Here is a 25,205-nt window from a genome sequence, read left to right as displayed (position 1 = left end):
CACTCTCTCAAACCCTTCCCCCCCGTTACCTCATCAGACCTTTCCCCACCTCCAGTCCTTCCTTCCCCCCCCCCCCCCATTCCTCCCCACCGATTGTCCTCCCCACCCCCCAGTCCCCACACCTACCCCCTCCTGTCATTCCCCAACTCTCAATTCCTCCTCATCCCAATAGACAATAGGCCATTCGGCCCTTCGAGCCAGCACCGCCATTCAATGTGATCATGGCTGATCATCCCCAATCAGTACCCCGTTCCTGCCTTCTCCCCATATCCCCTGACTCCGCTATCTTTAAGAGCCCGATCTAGCTCTCTCTTGAAAGCATCCAGAGAACCGGCCCTCCACCGCCCTCTGAGGCAGAGAATTCCACAGACTCACCACTCTCTGTGAGAAAAAGTATTTCCTCATCTCCGTTCTAAATGGCCTTTACCCCTTATTCTTAAACTGTGGCCCCTGGTTCTAGACTCCCCCAACATCGGGAACATGTTTCCTGCCTCTATAGCTTGACAAACTCTTAACAATCTTATATGTTTCAATGAGATGCCCTCTCATCCTTCTAAACTCCAGTGTACAAGCCCAGCCGCTCCATTCCTCCCTCCCCCCAGTCCTCCCCCTCTTCCTCCTCCTGTCCTTTCCCCACTCACCACCCCCCCTGACATCTCCCCTCCCCACCCACCCCCCATTCGCCCTCCCCTCCTGTCCCCCTCCCCCCTCTGCCCCGGCTCCGCCTCAGTTTCCAGCGGCGCCCCGTCCCGTCCCGTCCCGTCCTGTCCTGTCCCACCCCGCCTGCTGACGCGTCGGACCGAGCTCCCGGGCAGCGGGCTTGTTGCGGAGAGCAGTCGCCGAAGGATGGGGCCGACGTGGGCTCTGCTCCTCGCCCTGCTCTCACGACCCCCGGCCGCCGCCGCTTACTTCTCCGAGGAGAGGCAGCCGGGCGAGTCGCCGCTGCAAAGCCCCACCGTGCTGGTAGCGATCATCGCCAGGAACACGGCTCACACCCTGCCCTACTACTTGGGCGCCCTGGAGAGACTGGACTACCCGAAGGACAGGATCTCGATCTGGTGAGTGGGTTACATCACCCCGTCCAACTCCCCTCCCAGACTGAGAAACGCCGTGAGATTCCCCACGTTCCTGCCTTCCCCCCCGATTTCAGTAAAACACAAAGTCAGTGCTGGAACAACTCAGCGGCTCAGGCAGCAATTCCGGGCTGGACCTTCCTACAGACAGAAATCATTGAATCCTTTCTCACAGACGGTCGATTCCACAGTTGAACAGGCGCAGCTAAGGACTGGCTGACTATTCCTTTGCTCTGGCCATTCCCTCCACAGATGCTGCCTGTCCCGCTGAGTTACTCCAGCTTTTTGTGTTTTGCTCAAGTTTCCAGCATCTGCCGTCTCTTGTGCCTCATTCCGCTACTTGCGGGAAGTGGGGTTTGGATTCCCTCTGCTCAGCTGACAAGCCCGGGGGGCAGGGGAAGGAATCTTGAGCAATCTTGAAAAGTGCTGGAGAAACTTAGTGGACTAGACAGCAGTTGTAGGTGGAGGGGGGGGGGGGGGGGGGGGGGGAGGAGAGAGAGTGATTGAGGTGATGGGGGGGGGGGGGGGGGGGATAAGAGGGAGAGGGGATTGGGGGGGAGGGGATAGGGAGAGAGGGGTGGGAGGGAGAATGGTGGGGGGGGGGGATTGGGAAGGAGAGGGATGGGGTGGGAGAGGAGGGGACAGGGGGGAGGAGAGTGATGTGGGGGGGGGGGGGGGGGGGGGGGGGGGGGGAGGAGATTGGGAAGGCGAGGAGGAGAGGGGGGAGGAGAGTGATGGACTTGTCCCCGATCCTGTGCAGTGTTGTGCCATGTGCATCAACCTGAGGGACCATAATGCTGGAGTAACTCAGCGGGTCAGGCAGCATCTCTGGAGAGAGGGAATGGGTCACGTTTCGCATCCAGACCTTTATTCAGACTGAGAGTCGGGGAGTGGGAGACTAGAGATATGGAAGGGTACATGTGAATCAATACCGATGGTGATCAAGAAAATGTCGGATGGTTCATTCTTAGCCGTGGGGAAGTTGATAATGAAGTATTCAGTCAGTAAAATTAATCATTAGTGTGCAGGAAGGAACTGCATGTGCTGGTTTAAACCGAAGATAGACACATCTTGCATTCATTGTTCTTTATCTCTCTACATCATTGTCTATATCTCTCGTTTCCCTTATCCCTAACCAGTCTCGACCCGAAACGTCACCTATTCCTTCTCTCTAGAGATGCTGCCTGTCCCACTGAGTTACTCCAGCTTTTTGTGGCTGTCTAAAATGAATCACTGTTTTATCTGAAGAAACCAAAAACTTCAGCAGTGCAACATATCTTCAGTGCTGCACGGGAGATTAAGTTTAGATTAAACTAATAAAATTAGTATGCTTTACAATGCGCCACAATGATGAGAACTATATTGTGCACTCTATACTGTATCTATCTACTTTACTTGAGTTTGAACTGATTGTACCTTTGTTTTTCACTGTAGCTCGGTACATGTGACGATAATGAACAGAAACCTAAAGCGTAAACCTTTTACAGAAGCCCCCCCTCCTTCCCTCCAAACCTCTTGTTGGTCTTGGAATGCAGGGTGAACTTGGAGTGTCTTGTAGGAGGCACTGAGGCCCCAAAGAGCTGGACACTGTCTGGACCATGGGCGATGGCTCCTGGTGTCAATGGCCAATTCACCATCCAGGGTTGGGGGGGGGGGGGGGGGGAGCTGGTGGAGGGGGTCACCGCACCCAACCTAAGGGTATACGCAGTGGCGGACTGGCCAGGGTGTCAGCTTGCCCAATGGCAAGTGGGCCCCCTATATGAAGTGGGCCCCCTTTGTCTCCTGGCAACCAATATTTTTAGACCCAGTCCGCCACTGGGTATACGTCATAAGGAGAGGTTAGACTAACTTGGAATGTTTTCTCTGGAATGCTGGAGGTTCAAGGTTTCTAGGCCAGTTTATTGGCACGTGTACCAATTAAGTTACAGTGAAATTCGAATTACCATACAGCCCTACTAAAAAAAAGCAACAAGACACACAACTACATAAAAGTTAACATAAACATCCACCACAGCGGATTCCCCACGTTACTCATTGTGATGGAAGGCAATAAAGTTTTAATCTTCTTCCTCTTTTATTCTCCCGCGGTTGGGGCAGTCGAACCATCCGCAGTTGGGGCGATTGAAGCTCCCGCAGCCGGCACTCGAAGCCTTTGTGTTGGGGCGATCGAAGCTCCCGTGTCTTGGAGTTCCCCGAAGTCGGCCTCTGATCAGAGACCGCGAGCTCCATGATGTTAAAGTCCCGCGGTGGAGCTCAGAGGTCGATCCCTGGCAAAGGGATCGCGAGCTCCGTGATGTTAAAGTCCGCAGGCTCTCAAAATCGGTCTCCAGCAAAGGACGCCAACTCCTCGATGTTAGGCCGCAGTGCGGACGTAGATACGATACGGAAAAAAATCTAATCTCCATTGAAGTAAGAGATTAGAAAAGGTTTCCCTCAATTCCCCCACCCCCCACATAAAACAAGCGAAAGAACACTAAAAACATACATTTAACACATACAAACAAACAACAAAGGAAGGAAGGGACGGACAGACTATTGATGAGGCAGCCATTGCTGGCGCCACTCGGTGGATTGAGGAGAGAACTGATAGAAGTGTATAAAAGTATGAGAAACATAGACACACAGGTAGAGATGTCAAGGTTTAGAGGGCATAGATTGAAGGTGTGAGGGATAAAGTCTAATGGCGATGTGCAGGGACAAGTTCTCACGTAGTGAGTGGAAGGTGTTTGGAACACACTGCTAGGGGTAGTGGTGGAGGCAGATAGGACAGTTGCAATTAAGAGGCATTTCAATAGGTTTGCAGATACGCAAGAAGTGGAGGGATATGGATCATGTACTGTACAGGCAGAGGATATTAGTTTACCTTTACATCATGTTTGGCACAGACATTGTGGGCTGAAGGCAGACTCAAAAAAGCTGGAGTAACTCAGCGGGCCAGGTAGCATCTTTGGAGGAAAGGAATTTGAGGAAGGACATCCTTGTGATTGAGGCAGTGCATCGTAGGTTCACAAGATTGATCCCTGGGATGGCGGGACTGTCATATGAGGAAAGATTGAAAAGACTAGGCTTGTATTCACTGGAGTTTAGAAGGATGAGGGGGAGGGGGGAATCTTATAGAAACATATAAAATTATAAAAGGACTGGACAAGCTAGATGCAGGAAAAATGTCCCCAATGTTGGGTGAGTCCAGAACCAGGGGCCACAGTCTTAGAATAAAGGGAAGGCCATTTAAGACTGAGGTGAGAAGAAACTTTTTCACCCAGAGAGTTGTGAATTTGTGGAATCCCCTGCCACAGAGGGCAGTGGAGGCCAAATCACTGGATGGATTTAAGAGCGAGTTAGATAGAACTCTAGGGGCTAGTCCAATCAAGGGATAGGGGGAGAAGGCAGGCACGGGTTATTGATTGGGGACGATCAGCCATGATCGCAATGAATGGCTGAAGGGCCGAATGGCCTCCTCCTGCACCTATTTTCTATGTTTCTATGAATAGGTAACGTTTCGGGTCGACACCCTTCTTCAGAGTGAACCTGAAGGGCTGAAGGGCCTGTTCCTGTGCTGTACTGTTCTATGTTCTATATCTCTTGCACAAATAACCTGTCAGTTGTACAAGCAAATGAGTTTGTACACACTGTGCATGTGGGATCCCTGACAGGAATGCTCCTGAGGCTTGGATTAAGGAGCACAGGCTGGATCATTGAGTGTCCCGGCCACAGACTCGCTGATTCTGTGTTGATTTCCAGTGCAGGATCTGCCAAGCATCGGTTTACACTGGCCCAACGATGCTTGATGCAGTCTGAATCTTGACTCTTTAACTATTTGACCCGCAGGCCAGGACGATGAACATTAAATGGGATGATCTATGGGGTCCAGTTCTGTCACAGAGACTCCCGATTCCAAAAAACATTAAAACCTTGTGGAACCTATCATATCCCCACAGCTGTGTTTCAGCCACTAATTTATGCGACTCATAACCCTTGCTAAAATAAATCATTTTTGTGTTTTTGATATTCATTTTACAGCATTGAGCACTGCCAAGATTTATTGCCCAGTCTCGGTTACCATGAGGTGGGGGAGGTGTTTTGGAGAGCTTCATACCTCAATGATTAGATGCAGCAGTGGGCGACTTAGAGACATGGAGGCATATTGCTGTGCAGCATGGAAATAGCCCTTTTAGCACAGCTTGTCCACATGGCTAAGTTAGCATTTTGGGCCAGTCTTTGCCTGCATTTGGCCCAGAGCCATCTAAACCCTTCCTACCCATACATCTGTCCAAATGTTTTTTTAAATCTATAATTGTATCCAGTTCATCATAATGTCATCATCATCATATCATATATCATATACTTATTAAAAGTCTGATCTTGTATGTATGTATACGTGTGTGTATATGTGTGTGTATATGTGGTTGTCTTCACATCTTCGCAAAAACACTACACGATAACGATTACATTTTTACATATTCTGATTGACATTTTTCCCCCCTCGAGGCCGAGAGCACCTTCACTGAACATTTTATGCTTTATTTCTCAGCTTATTTCTGATTAAAAGCAATTAAGTTTAAAAACATCAAAAGACTTTGAATTTAAAATGATCAGCTTTCACTGATGACATCACAATGGCTTGGCTAGCAGTGACCAGCTTCACTGAAGCTTACATCCTATATTTCACATTATTCGTGATTAAAGCATTAAAAATGCCAACTTTCACGAGATTTTTACATATTCCGATTCACATTTTTCCCCTCTAGGCAATGAACATCTTCACTGAACATTTTATGCTTTATTTCTCAACTTATTACTGATTAAAGTTTTTAAAAAAAATCAAAATACAGGTGCACAACCTTTTATCCGAAATTCCAAATAACGAAAAGCTCCGAATAGCGGACATTTTTTCGGTCCTTGAAGAAAGGTCCTTGAAGACGTTCAACGAGGGCGGCCCGCAGAGGTGACAACGGAACCTCCGGTCGGTCCTCGAAGAAAGGGGAACTAAATCCCCATTCATAAAAGAGAAGGTGAGGGTATATTGCGCGGGAGGGTTAATAATTGACAATCTGCTGCTGCCTGCCCGCTGAGCTAAAAAGTTCCCATGGTAGACTCACGATACACAGTGTATCGTGAGTCTTGCGAGGGAACTTTTTAACTCAGCGGGCAGGCAGCAGCAGATTGTCTCTCCCTTCAGTTTCACCCCACCTACACCCCTCTGCTTCCCGGCCATATGTGTGACCCCTTCCCTCCCCTCTCCAGCTCCCCGCCCATTGCACCGGCGCAGGGGCTTTGCACTGTCTTCACGTCTACTAAAATTACTAAAACTCTCATCTTGTTTGTTTGTGAGTCTGTCTGTCTGCCTGTATATGTGTGTGTGTGTGTGTGTGTGTGTGTGTGTGTGTGTGTGTGTGTGTGTGTGTGTGTGTGTGTGTGAGTCATGCCCTGAATTACGGCAAAACGGTACATGATAACGCTACAATTTTGGGACCATCTTACTCACCGTTGTACTGTGGTGTGGTGTATCAAGTTTTATTCAGATCGATGGTATATTTTAAAAGTTATTCACTTTTGAACCTTTCAAAATCCAGTTTGAGAAAAATTAGTTTGTTGCAGTTGAAGTTAGCAGTTATGACGTCACAATGGGACCTTACTTACATAAACTGCCAACTTAACTTTTCACTGTACAATGTTGCAAATCACAGGACACTGAGTCCTGGCAGCAAGTGCAATTGGATTTTTAAAGTGAAAAGTCAATTTTATAAAGTTTAAAAAGAGGGAGGGTGAAGAGGTGGGGGAGGGAGTGCTGGGGAATAAGCGGAAATGAGCCACCCCTGCTCAGTTGGGGGCAATAGTTGAGTGGTGGAATATTACGTTTGGGGAACGGGTTGCGATGGGGAACAGGTGAGTGGTGGAATATTTACCTTGGGGAACAGTTTGCATTGGGGGACCAGGCCTCCCGTGGGGGCTATGGGTGAGTGGTGGAATATTGTGTTGGGGGAACGGGTTGCGCAAGGGGACAGGCCTCCCGTGTGACAGGGACCCAACGGGTCACAATTGGTCCAGTTACTGTTAAATCTAATGTCTGTTCCTTCAGGGCAGCAACTGATCACAATGTGGACAATACAACTGCCATCCTGAGAGAGTGGCTGACCAGCGTCCAGAGGTTATACCACTACGTAGAGTGGAGGCCGATGGAGGAGCCAAGGTATGTCCCCTCACCTGCTGTCCGCCCTACGTCCTGCTGGGAGCTGGGTGTTAGTGGCAGTGGTGCACTGTGTTAGGGTGGGAGCTGCTGAGATCCACACTGTTGCATCCTTTGATTCCCAGAACATTGGTCAGGATTCCTTCCCTGAGCTGATCCTTAGCGGGGATAGGAGAGGGGTTGATCAAAGACAATTGGGGCTGCACAGTGGTGCAGCTGGGAAAGCTGCTGCTTCACGGCACCAGAGACCTGGGTTTGATCCTGACTTTGGGTGCTGTCTGAGTGGAGGTTTCACACTCTCCCTGTGACTGCCTGGGATTCCTCCGGGTACTCCAGTTTCCTCCCGCATCCCATAGACATGTGTGGAGGTTTGTCAATTAATTGTGTGGAACTCAGCTGGCTGGACAGAAGACCGCTTTGAACTGGACTGCATGGAGCAGCTATAAGATAAACACAAAGTACTGGAGTAACTCAGTGGGTTAGGTAGCAGAGTGGCACGGCGGTAGAGTTGCTGCCTTAGAGCGAATGCAGCGCCGGAGACCCGGGTTCGATCCCGACTACGGGTGCGGTCTGTACAGAGTTTGTACCTTCTCCCCGTGACCTGCGTGGGTTTTCTCCGAGATCTTCGGTTTCCTCCCACACTCCACAAAGACGTACAGGTATGTGGATTAATTGGCTTGGTAAATGTAAAAATTGTCCCTAGCTGGTATAGGATAGCGTTAATGTGCGGGGATCGCTGGCCGGCGCGGACCCAGTGGGCCAAAAGGGCCTGTTTCCGCGCTGTATCTCTAAACTAAACTAAACTAATCTCTGGAGAAAAAGGATAGGTGACATTTCGTGACGGGACCCTTCTTCAGACTTTGTTTCTAAATGAAGCAACTGGTGGACTGGAGTCATAGAGTCACGCAGCACAGAAACCGGCCCTTTGGCCCATCTAGTCTGTGCTGCCCAAGATGTCTCTGAAAGCTGGTTCCATTGGCTGAGCTTGGGCCATTTCCCTTTAAATCTTTCTCTGCTGAAGAATCATTGATATTTGATCTGGCTGTTCGAACACCCATATCTTCAAATGCATTGTTAATGTACTTGGGTAGAGGTCTGACAGGCGAGCAAGTTAGTTTTAACATCTTCCAGCACAGATCCTGTCCTCTCCCACCCTCCCAAAGCCTAATTTCCTCCAGACGCAGCCCAGGTTAGTAAAGCACCATCATGCAGCTGGGTGGCTTGGTATTCTAGTTGAGGATGGGAAGTGATTCACACCCACGCCAGTCCACTTTATAGTAAGCTGTGCATGCTATCCCCGCTCCCGGACGTTCAAGTTGCCGAACCAGACAATGAAGCAACCAGCCACTAGGCTCTCTTACTGTGTACCTGTGGAAGCTCAAGAGAATCCTCTTTGTCATCCAGAATCTCCGTAATCTTCTCAGGAAGTAGAGGCACTGATGTGCTTTCCTTATAATTGCATCAGTGTGCTGGGTCCAGGAAAGATCTTCGTAAATATGCACACCCAGGAATTTGATGTTTTTGACTCTCTCCACCGAAAAGATATAACAATGTGTGCATTCCCGGAAAGCCCCAATCAGTTTTACCTTGGCTGTGTGTAATGCAAAGGATATTTCAGATTTCCCTGTTTAATTTCACCATCAGTCTGCAGCTTTCCCCGTGCTTATTGCCAAGAACTCTGCACTACCTCACACCTCACACCTCCTCCCAAACTACCCCTGCAGAACCTCAGATTAGTTGGCCAGCTGCCCCTGCTGCTTGCTGTAAACTCACACTCCAGTTCCCCCCTGTACTATCCCAAGAGAGCGTGGAATTAAACCTTTGTTTAAGAAGGAACTGCAGATGCTGGAAAATCGAAGGTACACAAAAAATGCTGGAGAAACTCAGCGGGTGCAGCAGCATCTATGGAGCGAAGGAGATAGGCAACGTTTCGGGACGAAACGTTGCCTATCTCCTTCGCTCCATAGATGCTGCTGCACCCGCTGAGTTTCTCCAGCATTTCTGTGTACCGTGGAATTAAACCTCACTGATTTGATTATCCCATTGAATTAAGTTGAATCAGTTCCCTTTCCTATGCATCGTTCAACTCTCTCACCAGCTTTCCTACGTAATCACAGATGTGCTCGCTATTTAACCCATCATGCTATCAGCCAATCGCCTCTTCCAGGAAGATTTACATTCCCAGTTGAAAAGGGGAACGTCTCCGTACTGAGGGAGTGACTGGTTGGTCAACCTAAGGAGTACCTTCAGCAACAGACTAGTTCCACCAAGATGCAGTACAGAACGCCACAGGAGATCCTTTTTCCCTGTATCTATGAAACGGTACAACTCCTCCCCTTCTGTCGTGGGATAGACTGACCCCTCCCCCCCCAATCTTTGCACTTCCCCATTCCTTTCCACTCGTCACTTTAATTTCATGTTTCATGAATCTTGTGCTTCATGACAGCTGGCAGACCAATTTCCCTCCTGCGATAAATAAAGTTGTATCGTATCGTATCGTGTAGAGTTTGCATGTGACCATGTGAGGTTCCACCTGGTGCTCTGGCTTCCTCCTGCATCTCAACGACCTGCAGGTCTGTAGGCTGATTGGCCTGTGTAAATCCCTCTGGAGTTGCCATGTGAAAGTGGGACAACAGAACTAGCATGAAATGGTGACCAGTGGTTGGCGTGGACTCGATGGGCCGAAGGGCCAGTTTTTATGCTGTACCTTTCAATCAATCAAAAGAGTTTGTGAGCACCACGAGAGGGGCAGATCGAAGTCTTGCACATCTGCAAATGATATTACTGCTGCTGGCAGCTATTGTGTGCTCCTCTGGTGCAGGACGTTGAACGAATTTGTAATGGAGACCATATGTTTTTGGAGCGAGGTTCTGTTGCAAGGGGTAGCCCGGGGCTATCTTTTCTGTTTCTTGCCCGAAATAACTCTTTCCTGTCTGCTTGCCCCCATCAGCCACGAGTTTAATCCCCCCTGTGATCAGGAGCCAGAATGACCCTGCCCTGGTGGCTGGAGTATAGTCTGACTCCATCTACACTTCAGTAGTCTTGGGAAAGCTGGCAACTTAATCAAGGACCACTCGCATCCCGACCCTTCCCTCTCCCCCCCTCACCCATCAGGCACGACACAACAGATGAAAGCACATTACCATCATATGCAGGAACAGCTTCTTCCCTGCTATGTATTGATCCACTGAATGGTCCTCCCATCAGCTAGGGTGTAGTCCTGATCTCATATATAGTATGATTTGATTTGGCTGAATCCCACACAAACAAAAGCTTTTCACTGCATCTCGATGCACATTGAATAATAAACCATACCAATCACAATGAGGCATGTTATGGTTAATTTGACTGCTTCATGCGAGGCACTCTATTGCATTAGAACACATTACAAAACTGCAGAGGGTTGGAAATTTGAACTAAAAAAACAGTGACTGCTAGAAATGCCCATCAGGTTAGGCAGCATCTGTGGAAAGTGGAACTCTGACCGGAAACGTTAACTTAATCGTATGTCTGTTTGTGTGTGTAATTGTGTGTAAACTGGATGGGTTTGACAGGGCATTGGCAATCCAACCCACCAGAGCAAGAAGGTAGACATGCACCCTGGCATTTCTATCTGCGATAGCTTCCCCAGTCATAAAGTCATCTTGTTGTGGGCAGTGTTGGCCTCGGACCTCTCGAACATTCGGGACTTTAAGCCATTGGTGGGTATTCTCTGAGCTCTGGCTCACATCCTCTCCACACCCTTCCCCCTCGCTCCTCACACCCTAACTCTTTGCCCCCGTCTATTTTTCAATCTCAAAACAAGAGTCAAGACAAGTCAAGAGTGATTTATTGTCATATGCCCCAGGTAGAACGATGAAATTCTTACTTGCTGCAGCACAACAGAATATGTAAACATAGTATGATATGACAAACGAGAGAGAGAAAAGAAAAGCTCTGTGTGTATTAGAAACATAGAAACATAGAAAATAGGTGCAGGAGTAGGCCATTCGGCCCTTCGAGCCTGCACCGCCATTCAATGTGACCATGGCTGATCATCCAACTCAGTATCCTGTACCTGCCTTCTCTCCATACCCCCTGATCCCTTTAGCCACAAGGGCCACATCTAACTCCTTCTTAAATATAGCCAATGAACTGGCCTCAACTACTTTCTGTGGCAGATTATTCCATAGATTCACCACTCTCTGTGTGAAAAATGTTTTTCTCATCTCGGTCCTAAAAGATTTCCCCTTTATCCTTAAACTGTGACCCCCTTGTTAGTATTGATACACATACCCACAACATATCCATATATATATATATATATATATATATATACACACATACTCAAAGAACAAAAAAACAGTGCAACAATAATAATAATAGTCTATTGTAGTTCAGAGCCTATATGAGGTTGTAGTGTTTAATAGCCTGATGGCTGTAGGGAAGAAGCTGTTCCTGAACCAGGAAGTCACCGCTTTCAGGCTCCTGTACCTTCTTCTCGATGGCAGTGGTGAAATGAGTGTGAGTCCAGGGTGGTGTGTGGGTCTATGATGATGTCGGCTGCCTTTTTGAGGCAGCTACTCGTGGCAAATCCCTTTGATGGTGGGGAGATCAGAGCACGTGATGGGCTGGACAGTGTTCACAACTTTTTGCAGCCTTTTCCGCTCCCGGACGTTCAAGTTGCCGAACCAGACAATGAAGCAACCAGCCACTAGGCTCTCTTACTGTGTACCTGTGGAAGCTCAAGAGAATCCTCTTTGTCATCCAGAATCTCCGTAATCTTCTCAGGAAGTAGAGGCACTGATGTGCTTTCCTTATAATTGCACCAGTGTGCTGGGTCCAGGAAAGATCTTCGTAAATATGCACGCCCAGGAATTTGAAGTTTTTGACTCTCTCCACCGAACAGATATAACAATGTGTGCATTCCCGGAAAGCCCCAATCAGTTTTACCTTGGCTGTGTGTAATGCAAAGGATATTTCAGATTTCCCTGTTTAATTTCACCAGCAGTCTGCAGCTTTCCCCGTGCTTATTGCCAAGTACTCTGCACTACCTCACACCTCACACCTCACACCTCCTCCCAAACTACCCCTGCAGAACCTCAGATTAGTTCGCCAGCTGCCCCTGCTGCTTGCTGTAAACTCACACTCCAGTTCCCCCCTGTACTATCCCAAGAGAGCATGGAATTAAACCTTTGTTTAAGACGGGAACTGCAGATGCTGGAAAATCGAAGGCACACAAAAAAATGCTGGAGAAACTCAGCGGGTGCAGCAGCATCTATGGAGCGAAGGAGATAGGCAACGTTTCGGGACGAAACGTTGCCTATCTCCATTCGCTCCATAGATGCTGCTGCACCCGCTGAGTTTCTCCAGCATTTCTGTGTACCGTGGAATTAAACCTCACTGATTTGATTGTCCCGTTGAATTAAGTTGAATCAGTTCCCTTTCCTATGCATCGTTCAACTCTCTCACCAGCCTTCCTACGTAATCACAGATGTGCTCGCTATTTAACCCATCATGCTATCAGCCAATCGCCTCTTCCAGGAACTTTTACATTCCCAGTTGAAAAGGGGAACACTCCTGGGAATAGTCCTCTTCTCGCTGCTAAATTCTGTTTGTTTTTTTTTCTCAATCAAATCGCGCAGTTGACTGGGCTGTCTTTAACACCAGCATCAACTTGCAATGTTTGCTCTTCAACACGGTGATCGTGTTGATGATTTATAGTTGTCATACTCACTCTCTGAGGTGCTAATAGAATTTAGATTGCATCATTTATTGCATTACTGTACATTTGACTGTAGTGCTTGCAAAAACAAACATTTCACTGTATCTCTGAACATTGACGACAAATTAACTAACTAACTAACTAACTAACTAACTAACTAACTAACTAACTAACTAACTAACTAACTAAACTCTGGTGACGTGCCTGTTGCAATGGGAGCTCGTCGTTTTCTCTGTGTTCCCATAAGTTCGAGTTTGGTCAGTTTTAGAAAGCTGGCAATCTGTGGACTTGGGGGAGGACATAGAACGGTACAGCACAGGAAAAGGCCATTCTGCCCACAATGTTCATGCTGAACATGTTGCTTTTAAGCTATGTTAACCTTCGTTTGTACATGATCCCCATCCCTCCATTTGCTGCATATCCATGTGCCTAGCCAAAAGTCTCTTAAACGCCACTACCGTATCTGCCTCCACCACCACCACCACCACCCCAGGCAGTGCATTCCAAGCACTCACCATCCTCTGTGTAAAAAAAACTTGCCCTCCACATCACCTTTAAGCTTTGCCCCTCTCAAGTTAAAGCTATGGCCTCTAGTATTTGACATATCTTCCCTGGGGGTAAAGGTTCATTGTCAACCCTATATATATCTGTCCTAATTTTATATATTTTAATCCAGTCTCCCCTCAGCCTCCGATGTTGCAGAGAAAATGATCCCACTTTGCAGGTAGGGTGAATGCGCAGAGTCTTTTGCCCAGGATAGCAGAATTAAGAACTAGAGAGAAAAGGTTTAAGGTGAGAGGGGAAAGATTTAACAGGGCACACAAAAATGCTGGAGAAACTCAGTGGGTGCAGCAGCATCTATGGAGCGAAGGAAATAGGCAACGTTTCGTCCCGAAACGTTGCCTATTTCCTTCGCTCCATAGATGCTGTTGCACCCGCTGAGTTTCTCCAGCATTTTTGTGTACCTTCGATTTTCCAGCATCTGCAGTTCCTTCTTAAAGATTTAACAGGCTTCTTCATACAGAGGGTGGTGGGTGCATGGAACGGGTTGCCAGAGGAAGTCGTTGAGTGGGGCCAGTGTAGAGCGTGGCCCTGGGACTGGGATCTCTCTCTCATTCACCCTGGTTCCTGCGATGCAAGGCGATTACTGACAATGACCTGAATCTCCTTCTCAGCTGCTCTTGGTTTTTCTATCTCCAAAAAGCTTGCATTCCTGGCTCCGAGTCTGATTCTTAGCCCATCTGCTGGGCTTGTAATGGGAGACAGGATGTGTAGATCTCTGGCAGCTCACGGTTGTAACGTTACTGGGAAGCACCTGCGCCGCTGATATTCCCACAGCTACACATTTTTATTCACACGTCACATGCTGGCCACGGCACCTGGAGATGTGGACTTGGGGATTCATATGGATGGAGGGTGTCCTATGGTGAGTGTTTCATTGACCTTCTGATCGAATAGTTCCCAATAGGGACTGCAAAAATGCTTCCGATGTTAATGTTTACTTTTGCTGTAGATTATCCAAACACCATGGTTTACATTAAAGACATTCTCCAGGACAAAAGCTTTCAGCTGCTAGAAACTTTCCCTTGTTGCATGTATCTCTGCCATTTGGCTTATATGATCAATGGCATAGATTGGATAGACTCGGCTTGTACTCGCTAGAATGTAGAAGATTGAGGGGGGATCTTATAAAAAACTTACAAAATTCTTAAGGGGTTGGACAGGCTAGATGCAGGAAGATTGTTCCCGATGTTGGGGAAGTCCAGGACAAGGGGTCACAGTTTAAGGATAAAGGGGAAATCCTTTAGGACCGAGATGAGAAAAACATTTTTCACACAGAGAGTGGTGAATCTCTGGAACTCTCTGCCACAGAAGGCAGTTGAGGCCAGTTCATTGGCTATATTTAAGAGGGAGTTAGATTTGGAAATCTGAGATAAATATAGAATAGTACTCAGCAAGCCAGGCAGCATCCGTGGAGAGAGGAACAGATTTAACAGAAAAAAAAACTATTCAGGATGATGTCAGATTTGGCAGGGAATCTTCAGCTGATGTTGTTCCTCTGTATCTATTGCCATTGGCCTTCCTGGTGGGGTTTGTAAAGCAATTGCCCACAGAGTCCTATTGAGGTGTTGCAGTGCATTTTGTAGATGATAGTACATGGTGCAACGGTGATGGAGGGAAATACTAGTGGATGGACGGCCAACAAAGAGGGTGTCTCTGTCATAGAAGGACTTCCAGGAGACAGACGTTGCCTCATTAACCGTAACAACCAGCTCATTGCTTCCTGTCTTTAACACTGCATTTTTCCTCTGCTGTAGATCCTACCCAAATGAAATGGGCCCCAAGCACTGGACCCGAACCAGGTTTGAATACATCATGAAGCTGAAGCAAGCTGCACTCAAATCTGCCAGGAAACAGTGGGCTGATTACATCCTGGTGAGCATGGATTCTGCCACTTCCCTCTCTGGGGCACTGGGGGTTTCCCAACAAGTGGCATGGTGGCACAGCTGTAGAGTTGCTGCCTTACAGCACCAGGTACCTGGGGTCGATCCTGAATGCTGGTGCTGTCTGTATGAAGTTTTTGTACGTTCTCCCCGTGACCACGTGGGTTTTCTCCGGGTGCTCCGGTTTCCTCCCACATTCCAAAGACGTGCAGGTTTGTAGGTTCATTGGCTTGGCATAAATGTGTACATGTAAAATTGCCCCTAGTATAGGTAGTGTAGTGTTAATGTGCGGGGATCGCTGGTCAGTGCGGACTCAGTGGGACAAAGGGCCTCTGCTGTACCTCTAAACTAACCTGTAGGTGCTTCACTCAGATCATCCAGCCTCAGAGATTGACCTGCAGTGGGCACACAAGACCTGTGGACATGAAAGCCAAGCTCTAAGTCATTCACTGAAACATTCACAGAAAGGCAGAGCACTTAACATCCACAAAGGTCCTCCATCAATGTACAAGACCCCCCTCTGTCAATAATGGTCCCTGGTGGAACTCTGGAAAACATGGACCATTTGCCACATTCAGGAGCAACCTCTCTGATGAAATTCACATTCACCTTCAGTGTGCAGCACAGCCTTTAGGGGCTGTCCCACTTGGGCGACCTAATCCGTGAGTTCTGGCGAGTTTGCCCTCGACCCATACTCGCAGCATGATCGACACGAGGTCGTAGGAGGTCTTTGTAACTCTCCTTCATGCTGGAGAGTACTCCCCATGTATTCGAGGCCTCAGCTAGGTCGCGGCGTATTGTTCAACATGTTGAAAAATGCCCGTGAGTAAAAAAAGGTCACCATGGAAAAAATCGATACTTATTTTACTCGTAGGTTTAGTCGTAGTAGGTCGGCATGTTAGTCGTCAGTAATCAAGGGTAGTCGAGGTAGTCGTAGATAGCCTTCATCATGGCCGAAGGAGATTGAAGGAGGTTATCTTCACTCTCCACTATTTGGTGTCCAATTTTCCCAAAGTTAGTCATAGCTAGTCGTATCTAGTCTTCAACATAGTCGAAGGAGGTGTTCAACATGACATTTTTGCAAACTCTCCTAAACTCTTCTAAACTTGCCAATTAGGTCGCCTAAGTGGGACAGCCCCTTTTGGCTTCTCCCAATATAGAACTGGCCAAGGCGATCTGTTGCTGATGGTGAATTTATGGACATAAGCTGGAACAAGTCTCCTGTAGCTAAGACCATCAGATTCCGTACTGTAATTGTGGGGCCGAGATGCTGTCCTCTCGCAAGTGTACATGAACAGGGCTACATGAAAGATGGTTGCCTCTATCAGGACACATCTAAATGGTGTAAATCGGCATGTATCAAGGGTCCCAACCCGAAACATCACCCATCTTTTTTCTCCAAAGTTGTCTGACCCGCTGAGTTACTCCAGCACTTTGTGTCTATCTTTGGTATAAACCTGCATCTGCAGTTCTTTCTTTCTACATCTTGTGGTCTATTGGCAGATGACGGATGGCCTTCTGCTGATAATTCTCTCTCACTGTCTATATGTTGATCAGATTTTTGTAAATCTGATGGTGTTATAGCCGATTGTGATTGGCAAGTTCCCTCAGGCTCTTGCTCTGCATTGAATAATGTTATGCTTGTTTCGCCCCAGTATTAAGTTCCGAGTGACTAAAATTTGCAATAATCCCTCCCAACCAACCCCACCCCATGCACTGACCACACTCGTTCCCTGCGCACTCCATCACTAATGAGTCCGCGGTAGTGGTTAAAACATCGGAACATTTGCAGACATGAGCCTCAGTAACTTTTTCCATTCGGTAATTTTTCCCATTGTACATGTTCTTTCTTTGGCCCAGCTCTCCCGTGCTTTGGAGCAGTAAACACAGGGCGTTATTCGATGCCATTCTGGCCTAGACTATGTATCACGTGAAAGCAGAGCTTTGCTCAGCATCTAATAGCCCTGTCCCACGGTGCGAGTTCATTCCAAGAGCTCACCCGAGTTTTAAAAAAATCAAACTCGTGGTAAGCACGGAGAATGAACGTAGCGGGTACGTCGGAGCTCGGGGACGTCTCTTAGCGCTAACGGCAGGTACTCGGGAAGACTCGCTAACGGCAGGTAAGCACGGGAAGACTCGTGAAGATTATTCAACATGGTGAAAAATGTCCACGAGAGCCCCGAGTACCGACGAGTGGCCATTACCGTAAATCTCCGAGTCCGAATCGGGAGAATTCTTGTAATGAACTCGTACCGTGGGACAGGGGTTTAAGGCTGCCGCACCCAACCTTGGATGGGGCAAAGAAGGAAAAAATGTTAATCGCTGGACATAGCCCGGGCAAAGATCTCACAATCTGCGCTGCGGTGAGAGACTGGAAGAGAGAGCATCATTTCTCATGGACAGAAGGACCAGGACGACCCTGAGGCATCGGAGGGGCACCTCCCCCAGGCATCAGTCTTTCCTCCAGGACGTGTGCATGGTCACCCCTCGGACATCCCAGTCAACCTGTCACGCCCCGGAGACCTGCCTCACGGGAGGTGACGGAGGGCGCCAGTTAGCTCAGTAAAGATCAGCAAAGTGTCCAGGACTTGACCAGGTTCAAGGATTTACTGACCTTGACTGGCAGAAGTGACGAGATAAACACACAAGGGGGACGAGAATAAAAGATCAATGCTGACGGTCACATTTAGAGATGGGCTTCTGTGGACACTGGCCGAGGCAGTACTCTGCTTCTATCCCACCTTAAGGGCCTGTCCCACTTTCACCACCTAATTCACGACCTTTTTTACCCGTGGGCATTTTTCATCAGGCTAGAAAAACGCCCCGACCTACGTGATGCCACGAGTACCTACAACTAGCATCGCGACCCACGGCCGACCTACGACCTCCTACGACCATGCTGTGAGTATGAGTCAAGGGCAAACTCGGCAGAGGCTGTGAATTAGGTCGTGAAAGTGGGACAGGCCCTTTAGATGTTTAAGGTGAGAGGAGCAATGTTTAAAGGAGACTGGGGCAAGTTGTTTTTAACGCAGTGGTGCCAGGAAAACACTGCCAGGGGGTGGTCGTAGTAGTAGACATGACTGGGGCATTTAAAAAGCTTTTCGATAGGGAATATGGATCATGTGCAGGTAGAGGAGATTAGTTTAACTTGGCTCCATGTTCAGCACGGACATTGGGGGCCGAAGGGCCCACTCCTGCGCTGCACTGCGTTCTGTGACAGAATGGGTTTGGAGGAGCTCTGGACCAGCTGTTACATGTGTTAAATAAATCAGTGGTGATTCACACAGGCACTGGAGAGATTGAAGAGAGTTGTTCAGCTCCCATGAGTAATGTAAAACGGAGCTGAAGTGGGTTTGCTATCTGTGTAGGAAGGAACTGCAGACGCTGGTTTAAATCGAAGAGAGACACAAAATGCTGGAGTAACTCAGCGGGACAGGCAGCATCTGTGGAGAGAGGGAATGGGTGACGGATTCGGGTCGAGACCATTCTGCAGACTGAAGAAGGGTGTCGACCCGAAACTTCACCCATTCCTTCTCTCCAGAGATGCTGCCTGTCCCGCTGAGCTACTCCGGCATTTTGTTCCAGTCTGGGTTCCTCATCCACCTGCATGTTTTGACCATGTGATGTTCTGAGTGTTGTGGAGCTATCTGGAACTTTCAGTCCTCGGATTCTTCTTTGCTTCCTTTGCCAACGCGCAGAGAAAAATGCGGAGCTCTCTCCTTGCCAAATGTCAACTGCTCTTAACACAGCCATAGCAACACACATCTGCCCAAGAGCAGCCTCCAGCTAACAGCGCAGATCTGCAGCTGCATGCCAGCTGGTGAATAAGCTCACCTCTGGCAGGGAATGCTGGTAGGAGTGAAGGAGGTGAACCGATTGCCAAATAAACCCTGCTGCTGTTGGTGTGATGGCAACAGGCATTTGCCTGGGTCTTCTGGAGTCTGTCAATTGCAATCTGTTGTTGGAAAAGTCGCTGGAAAAAACATGAAATTAAAAAATTCTTATTGATGAGACGCCAGCAACAAATGTTTGCATTTCTCTGAGAAATGGCGAGTCCTGCAGAGTTTTAATTGCTGCCGTATTATTGACAGTATGTTGCACATCATCTAGAAAGAGGTCCCTCAGGTAATACCCCATAGAGGGTGGGCAATGATCAGAGAGTTAGTAGGGTGGTTGATCTTGTTGGCAGCTGATGAAATGGACAGAACCAAAATATCGTCCAGTCTAAAACACTAAACCCAGTCCTCTGATGCACTAACATTTTAGTGGGGAGATAATCACAGAGTTAAACAACATGGAACCAGGCCTTTTGGTCCACCTCGTCCATGCCGATCAAGATGCCCGTTTGCTCGCATTTAGCCCATATCCCTCGAAACCTTTCCTATCTGTGTACATGCCCAAGTGACATTTAAATGTTGTTATTGTGCTTGCCTCTACAACTTCCTCTGACAGTTTGTTTCAAATACCCACTATCCTCCGAGTGAATCGGAATGATTGAATTAAATATATTTCAATTGGATTTTAAATGTCCCTGAGTTTCCTGCCCTGTGCAGCGTGCATTTGATGCTGGCAAGCTGTCAATCCCATCAGATGTTGGTCGGGACAGAGCTTTGTGTTCACAGGTTCTACGAGTAGAATTAGGCCATTCGGCCCATCGAGTCTACTCTGCCATTCAATCATGGCTGATCTCTGCCTCCTAATCCTGTTCTCTTCTCCCCATAACCCTTGTCACCCATTCTAATTGAGAATTTATCTAAAAATATCCACTGACTTGGCCTCCTACAGCCCTCAGTGGCAATGAGTTACACAGATTAACAACACTCTGACTAAAGAAGTTCCTCCTCACCTCCTTTCTAAAAGAGCGCCGCCTAGACTCTCCCACCAGTGGAAACTTTCCGCATGAACTCTGAGCCTTATATCTAAGCCTTTGATTATTCTGTAAGTCTCAATGAGGTCCCAACCTCCCTCCTTCCCCTCTCAACAATACAGGCACAAAAATCTCCAAACCCTCTCTCACCCAATGCAACAGTGAGTAGAATCTATCAACCACCTCCCTCCCAATTCCCCAGGACTAAAATCTAGTCTTACTGCCGTTTACTTCCCAGTGCTTCTGCAAGTTCCAGCTCTTTGTGTTCCAAGTCTCCAGTCTCTGCCGTGTTTGCTTTGACTTAATGACCATTTTACTTTCAGTACGTGGACACAGATAATATTCTGACTGACAACCAAACACTCAACTTGCTGATGGCAGAGAACAAGACCGTGATCGCCCCACTACTGATCTCGCAGGCAGCTTACTCCAACTTCTGGTGTGGGATCACTCCTCAGGTAATGAACTGCTTCTGCAGATCCTGCTTGTTGAAATGATAGGGCGTCACAGTGGCGCAGCAGTAGAGTTGATTAGTACGGGTGTCAGACGTTAGGGGAGAATGGGGTTAAGAGGGAGAGATAGATCAGCCATGATTGAATGGCAGAGTAGACTTGATGGGCCGAATGGCTTATTTCTACTCCTATTCCTTATGACCTTTTGACTTGCTGCCTCGCAGAACCAACACAATTAGAGACAATTTACCTACAGAGTTCAATTAACCTACAAACCCGTATGTGTTTGGGATATGTGAGGAAACCGAAACACCCAGAGGACCCCCAACATAGTCACGGGGAGAACATGCAAACTCCACACAGACAGCACCTGAAGTCTGGAACGAGCCCCAGTCTCTGACTCTGTGAGGACGTGGCTCTACTGGTTGCACCTCTGTGGCGTCCTCATGTATGAAGTTGAAATGAGCGGGGAAAGCAGGAGCGGGGTATCAGGGGTTATGGGGAGAAAGCAGGAGAACGGAGTTATGAGGGAAAGATAGATCAGCCATAGATCATGGCGACATGGTGGAGTAGCGGTAGAGCTGCTGCCTTACAGCGCTTTCAGTGCCATAGACGCAGGTTCGATCCTGACTACAGGTGCCGCCTGTACGGAGTTTCTACGTTCTCCCCGTGACTGCGTGGGTTTTCTCCAAGATCTTCGGTTTCCTCCCGCACTCCAAAGACATTCAGGTTTGTAGGTTATCAATTGGCTTGGTATAAATATACATTATCCTCAGTGTGTGTAGGATAGTATTAATGCCGGTGTGGACTCGGTGGGCCAAAGGGCCTGTTTCCGCGTTGTATCTCCAAACTAAACACTAAACAAAAAAAACAGGTATGATTGAATAGTGGAGTAGACTTGATGGGCCAAAGGGCCTGATTCTGCTCCTACTACGGATGAACGTATGAACGTGAGTGGTGGTTGGCACTGGACTGTAATGTATCTTTGCTTTGTTTGGTGCAGGGGTATTACCGCCGGACAGCAGAGTACTTCCCCACGCGACACCGCCAGAGATTAGGCTGCTTTGCCGTGCCCATGGTGCACTCCACCTTCCTGATCGACCTGCGCAAGGAGGCGACACAGGGCCTGGCCTTCTACCCCCCGCACCCGGACTTCTCCTGGGCCTTCGACGACATCATCGTGTTTGCGTTTTCCTGTCGTGCCTCAGGTAGCTGGCGCGAGCGCGGGCAGGAGGTCACGGGCTGAAGATCCACCGGCAGAGTTGCCTTCACTGCTCTAATGCGTGGAACTACTTTCTCTGCCAAGACCAAACGTCTCGGTCTTTCAAAGAGCGTGTAAACCGTGCTGTGGGTCAGGGTGGGCTGATATTCCGTCCGCACCTCTCCCTGGTCTCATATTGCTATTTTCAGCCCTTTGGACTTAGTCATTGAGCATTTTTAAGATGGGGACTTTTGTGGGTTTTTCAGATACTGCGGGATGATGGAACGTCGGGTGGGTCAGGATAGTACGGCTGAGCACCAACCTGTCCCTTTAGCCAGAGGGTAGTTAATCTGTGGAACTCATTGCCACAGAGGGCTGTGGAGGCCGTCAGGGGATATTTTTTAAGGCAGATTCTTGATTAGATTAGAAGGGGTGTCGAGGGTTAAGTGAAAGGCAGGCCAATGGGATTAGGAGGCAGAGATCAGACATGATTGAATGGCGAAGTAGACTCGATGGGCTGAATGGCCTAATTCTGCTTATAACCTGTGAACTTGTGAAGAACTCAGAGATACAGTAAGACTCTCAACCTGCCATGTACTAAGACATTGGTTAATTGAATGGCTTAGGTTTGTAAAGTCTCTTGCTATTATCTTGTTCTCAGTGTCAGTGGCATTGGATCAAGTGAATGGGTTGGTGCTGGGCCTTGGGTAACTTGAGGTGGATTGGCTAAAGGTTGGGAGACTTTTGGTGCTTTTTGATAGAATAGACAATAGACAAGTTGAAGATGTTACCTGGACTCGGGGTTCTGAGCTATCGGGGATGTTGAGCAGGCTAGAATTTTATTCCTTGGAGCCAGAGGCTGAGGGGTGATCTTATCGAGGTGTATAAAATCATGAGGGGGAATAGATAGTGTGAATTCACAGAGCCTTTTTTCCGTAGAGTGAAGGAATCAAGAACCCGAGGGTGAGGGGAGAAAGATTTAATAGGAACTTGAGGGGCAACTCTTTTCCACAGAGGGAGGTTGATATATGGAACGAGCTGCCAGAGGAAATAGTCGAGGCAGGTACAATAACAAAATGTAAAAAGTATTTGGACAGTTTGCATGGTTAGGCAAGGTTTAGATGAATACTAGACCAAGTGCAGACCCGTTGGGTCTGATCCCCCAACGCAGCCGTTCCCTACCCGCGGCCCCCACGGGAGACGTGGTCCTCCAACTGAAGATTCGAGCACTCAGCAGTGCGGCTGTTTTTAAATGGCGTCTTTGAGGCGAGAGGCGGGCGCCAGCAGCCGTTATGGTCGCTGGCCAGCAGGAGGCGACAACATGAGTGAGTGGGGGGTGGGGGGAGAAGGATTTTATTAAAAATTGTGTACATAAACACGACAAAATTTAATCAGGAGTGGATACTTGGAATGAAAAGTGAAATGTCTACCGAAATGTAAAAAATCTGGGCGTTTGTGGGTCTGGTGTTGGCATAGCAACGAATCAAAAGGCTGGCACCCACAGGCTGGCAACCACAAGACAGGCAGAAACACACACACACACACACACAGTTTTAATATTATATAGATGGGCCAAATACAGGCAGGTGGGACTTGGTGAGGGCCAAATAGCCTGTTCTGCACTGTATGACTCTAGGTTTTGTTTTTTTTGGGTTTTTTTTGTTGTATTTTATTAGAAGTTAATACAGCACAAAACAGTACAGTGGAACCTAATTTTAGGTGCCAACTATGTAATACCGTAATCCATTCTATGTACAACCTCTAGTTTTATGTTATGAGAAGGAAGTAAGCAAGACAAGAAAAAGAAAACAATAGAAAGAGGAAAAAGTGGAAAAATAGATGGTAGAGAGTAGAAAAACGTGAAGTGTGTATACAAAAAATAATACTCTAGGTTTTAAGTGTTCCAGGCAGTGATGGCTGGATGATGAGGCTAAACAAGTTGCAATGTCTGATCAGCTTCCCTGCTGTTTTTGTTTGCAGAGGTCCAGATGTATGTGTGCAATAAAGAGCAATATGGTTTCATCAACATTCCCGGCAAGCCCCAGAGCACACTGGAAGATGACAACCAGAACTTCATCCATCTTATGTTGGACGCAATGAGTAAGAGCATCTCTGAGCGTAAACTTCGTTTTGACTCATCATTGATGTTTACGTTTAGGTTTATTATTGCCAGGTAAAGTGAAAAGAAAAATACCAGAGTGCAGAAGATAGTTTCTCAACATGGTAGCATAACAGTACCAGAGAAAATGTTGCATGAATGCAAATGAGGTAGGTTAGAAGATTAGGACTACTCCTTAGCTTATTGAAGGGCAGTTGACAGAGAGAATAAGTTGTTCCTGAGTCTGGCGCTACATACTTTCAATCTTCTGTATTTTCTTCCATGCAACTGTAGAGACCATATTATTGTACGGGTGTGAGGCATGGACTCTCACTTGAGCGCTGTCCAAGCCTCTCGATGGTACCTACACCCGAATGCTCAGAAAAGTTCAAAATGTCAGTTGGAGGGACCACATCACCAACGCCCAGCTCTATGGGGAGAATCCGCCTCTGACCGAGAAGATCAGGTGGAGAAGGATGAAGCTCGCCGGTCACTGCCACCACCACCCAGAGACGCCAGCAAACAAGGTCGTGCTGTGGGAACCCGCCCATGGAAGACATGACCCGGAAACGCCGATCAAGACGATGCTGAGGGCGTTGATGGAAGACATGTGTAGAGACCACAGAGGAACTTGCCAACTACATGGAGGACAGAGATGTGTGGTGCGTCCGTCACCCTGCCCGTCGTAAACCAGCGTCGCTAATGTTTTCAACAATGATGATGATGTATTTGAAGAAGGAATGGCCGGGATGGGAAAGGTCCTTGATTAAGTTGACTGCTTTCCCAAGATAGCGCGAAGTGTAGATGAGGTCAATGGGTGGTTTGTGTGATGGACTGGGCTACATCCACAATTGTCTGCAACTTCTTCTGGTCTTGAGCAGAGCTATATCCAAACCAAGCTGCGATGCAACCCGATAGTCTGCTTCATGTGCTGCATCTGTGGAAGTTGGTAAGAGGCGTTGGAGAATTCCCAAAGCTCGTAGGTTTAGTCGTAGTAGGTCGGCATGTTAGTCGTAGGTAGTCGAGGGTAGTCGAAGGTAGTCGTAGATAGTCTTCATCAAAGTCTAAGGGAGGTCGAAGAAAGGTCGAAGGAGATCGAAGGAGGTCGTCTTCTCTCTCCACTATTCAGTGTCCAATTTTCCTGAAGTGAGTCGTAGCTAGTCTTCAACTTAGTCGAAG

General features: G+C 47.9%; 1 protein-coding gene across 2 annotated transcripts in view; it reads left to right on the top strand.

Moving 5' to 3' along the window:
- Nucleotides 1–744: 744 nt before the first annotated feature.
- Nucleotides 745–25,205, top strand: part of cercam (cerebral endothelial cell adhesion molecule) — a 59,017-nt gene continuing 34,556 nt past the window's right edge. The window contains exons 1-6 of one of the 2 annotated variants that reach the window (XM_055660109.1): nucleotides 745–1,058; nucleotides 7,153–7,263; nucleotides 15,283–15,400; nucleotides 20,599–20,733; nucleotides 21,731–21,935; nucleotides 23,909–24,028. In XM_055660109.1, coding sequence (XP_055516084.1) covers nucleotides 847–1,058; nucleotides 7,153–7,263; nucleotides 15,283–15,400; nucleotides 20,599–20,733; nucleotides 21,731–21,935; nucleotides 23,909–24,028 — 901 coding nt within the window. In that variant the 5' untranslated portion in view covers nucleotides 745–846. The remainder of the gene's footprint in view (nucleotides 1,059–7,152; nucleotides 7,264–15,282; nucleotides 15,401–20,598; nucleotides 20,734–21,730; nucleotides 21,936–23,908; nucleotides 24,029–25,205) is intronic. The other variant, XM_055660110.1, reaches the window with a different exon arrangement.

The sequence above is a fragment of the Leucoraja erinacea genome, chromosome 31 (assembly GCF_028641065.1).
Source record: "Leucoraja erinacea ecotype New England chromosome 31, Leri_hhj_1, whole genome shotgun sequence".
In the NCBI taxonomy this organism is placed as follows: domain Eukaryota; kingdom Metazoa; phylum Chordata; class Chondrichthyes; order Rajiformes; family Rajidae; genus Leucoraja; species Leucoraja erinaceus.
Note: the sequence above shows the minus strand (reverse complement) of the source record. Positions and strands in the feature narration are given on the sequence as shown.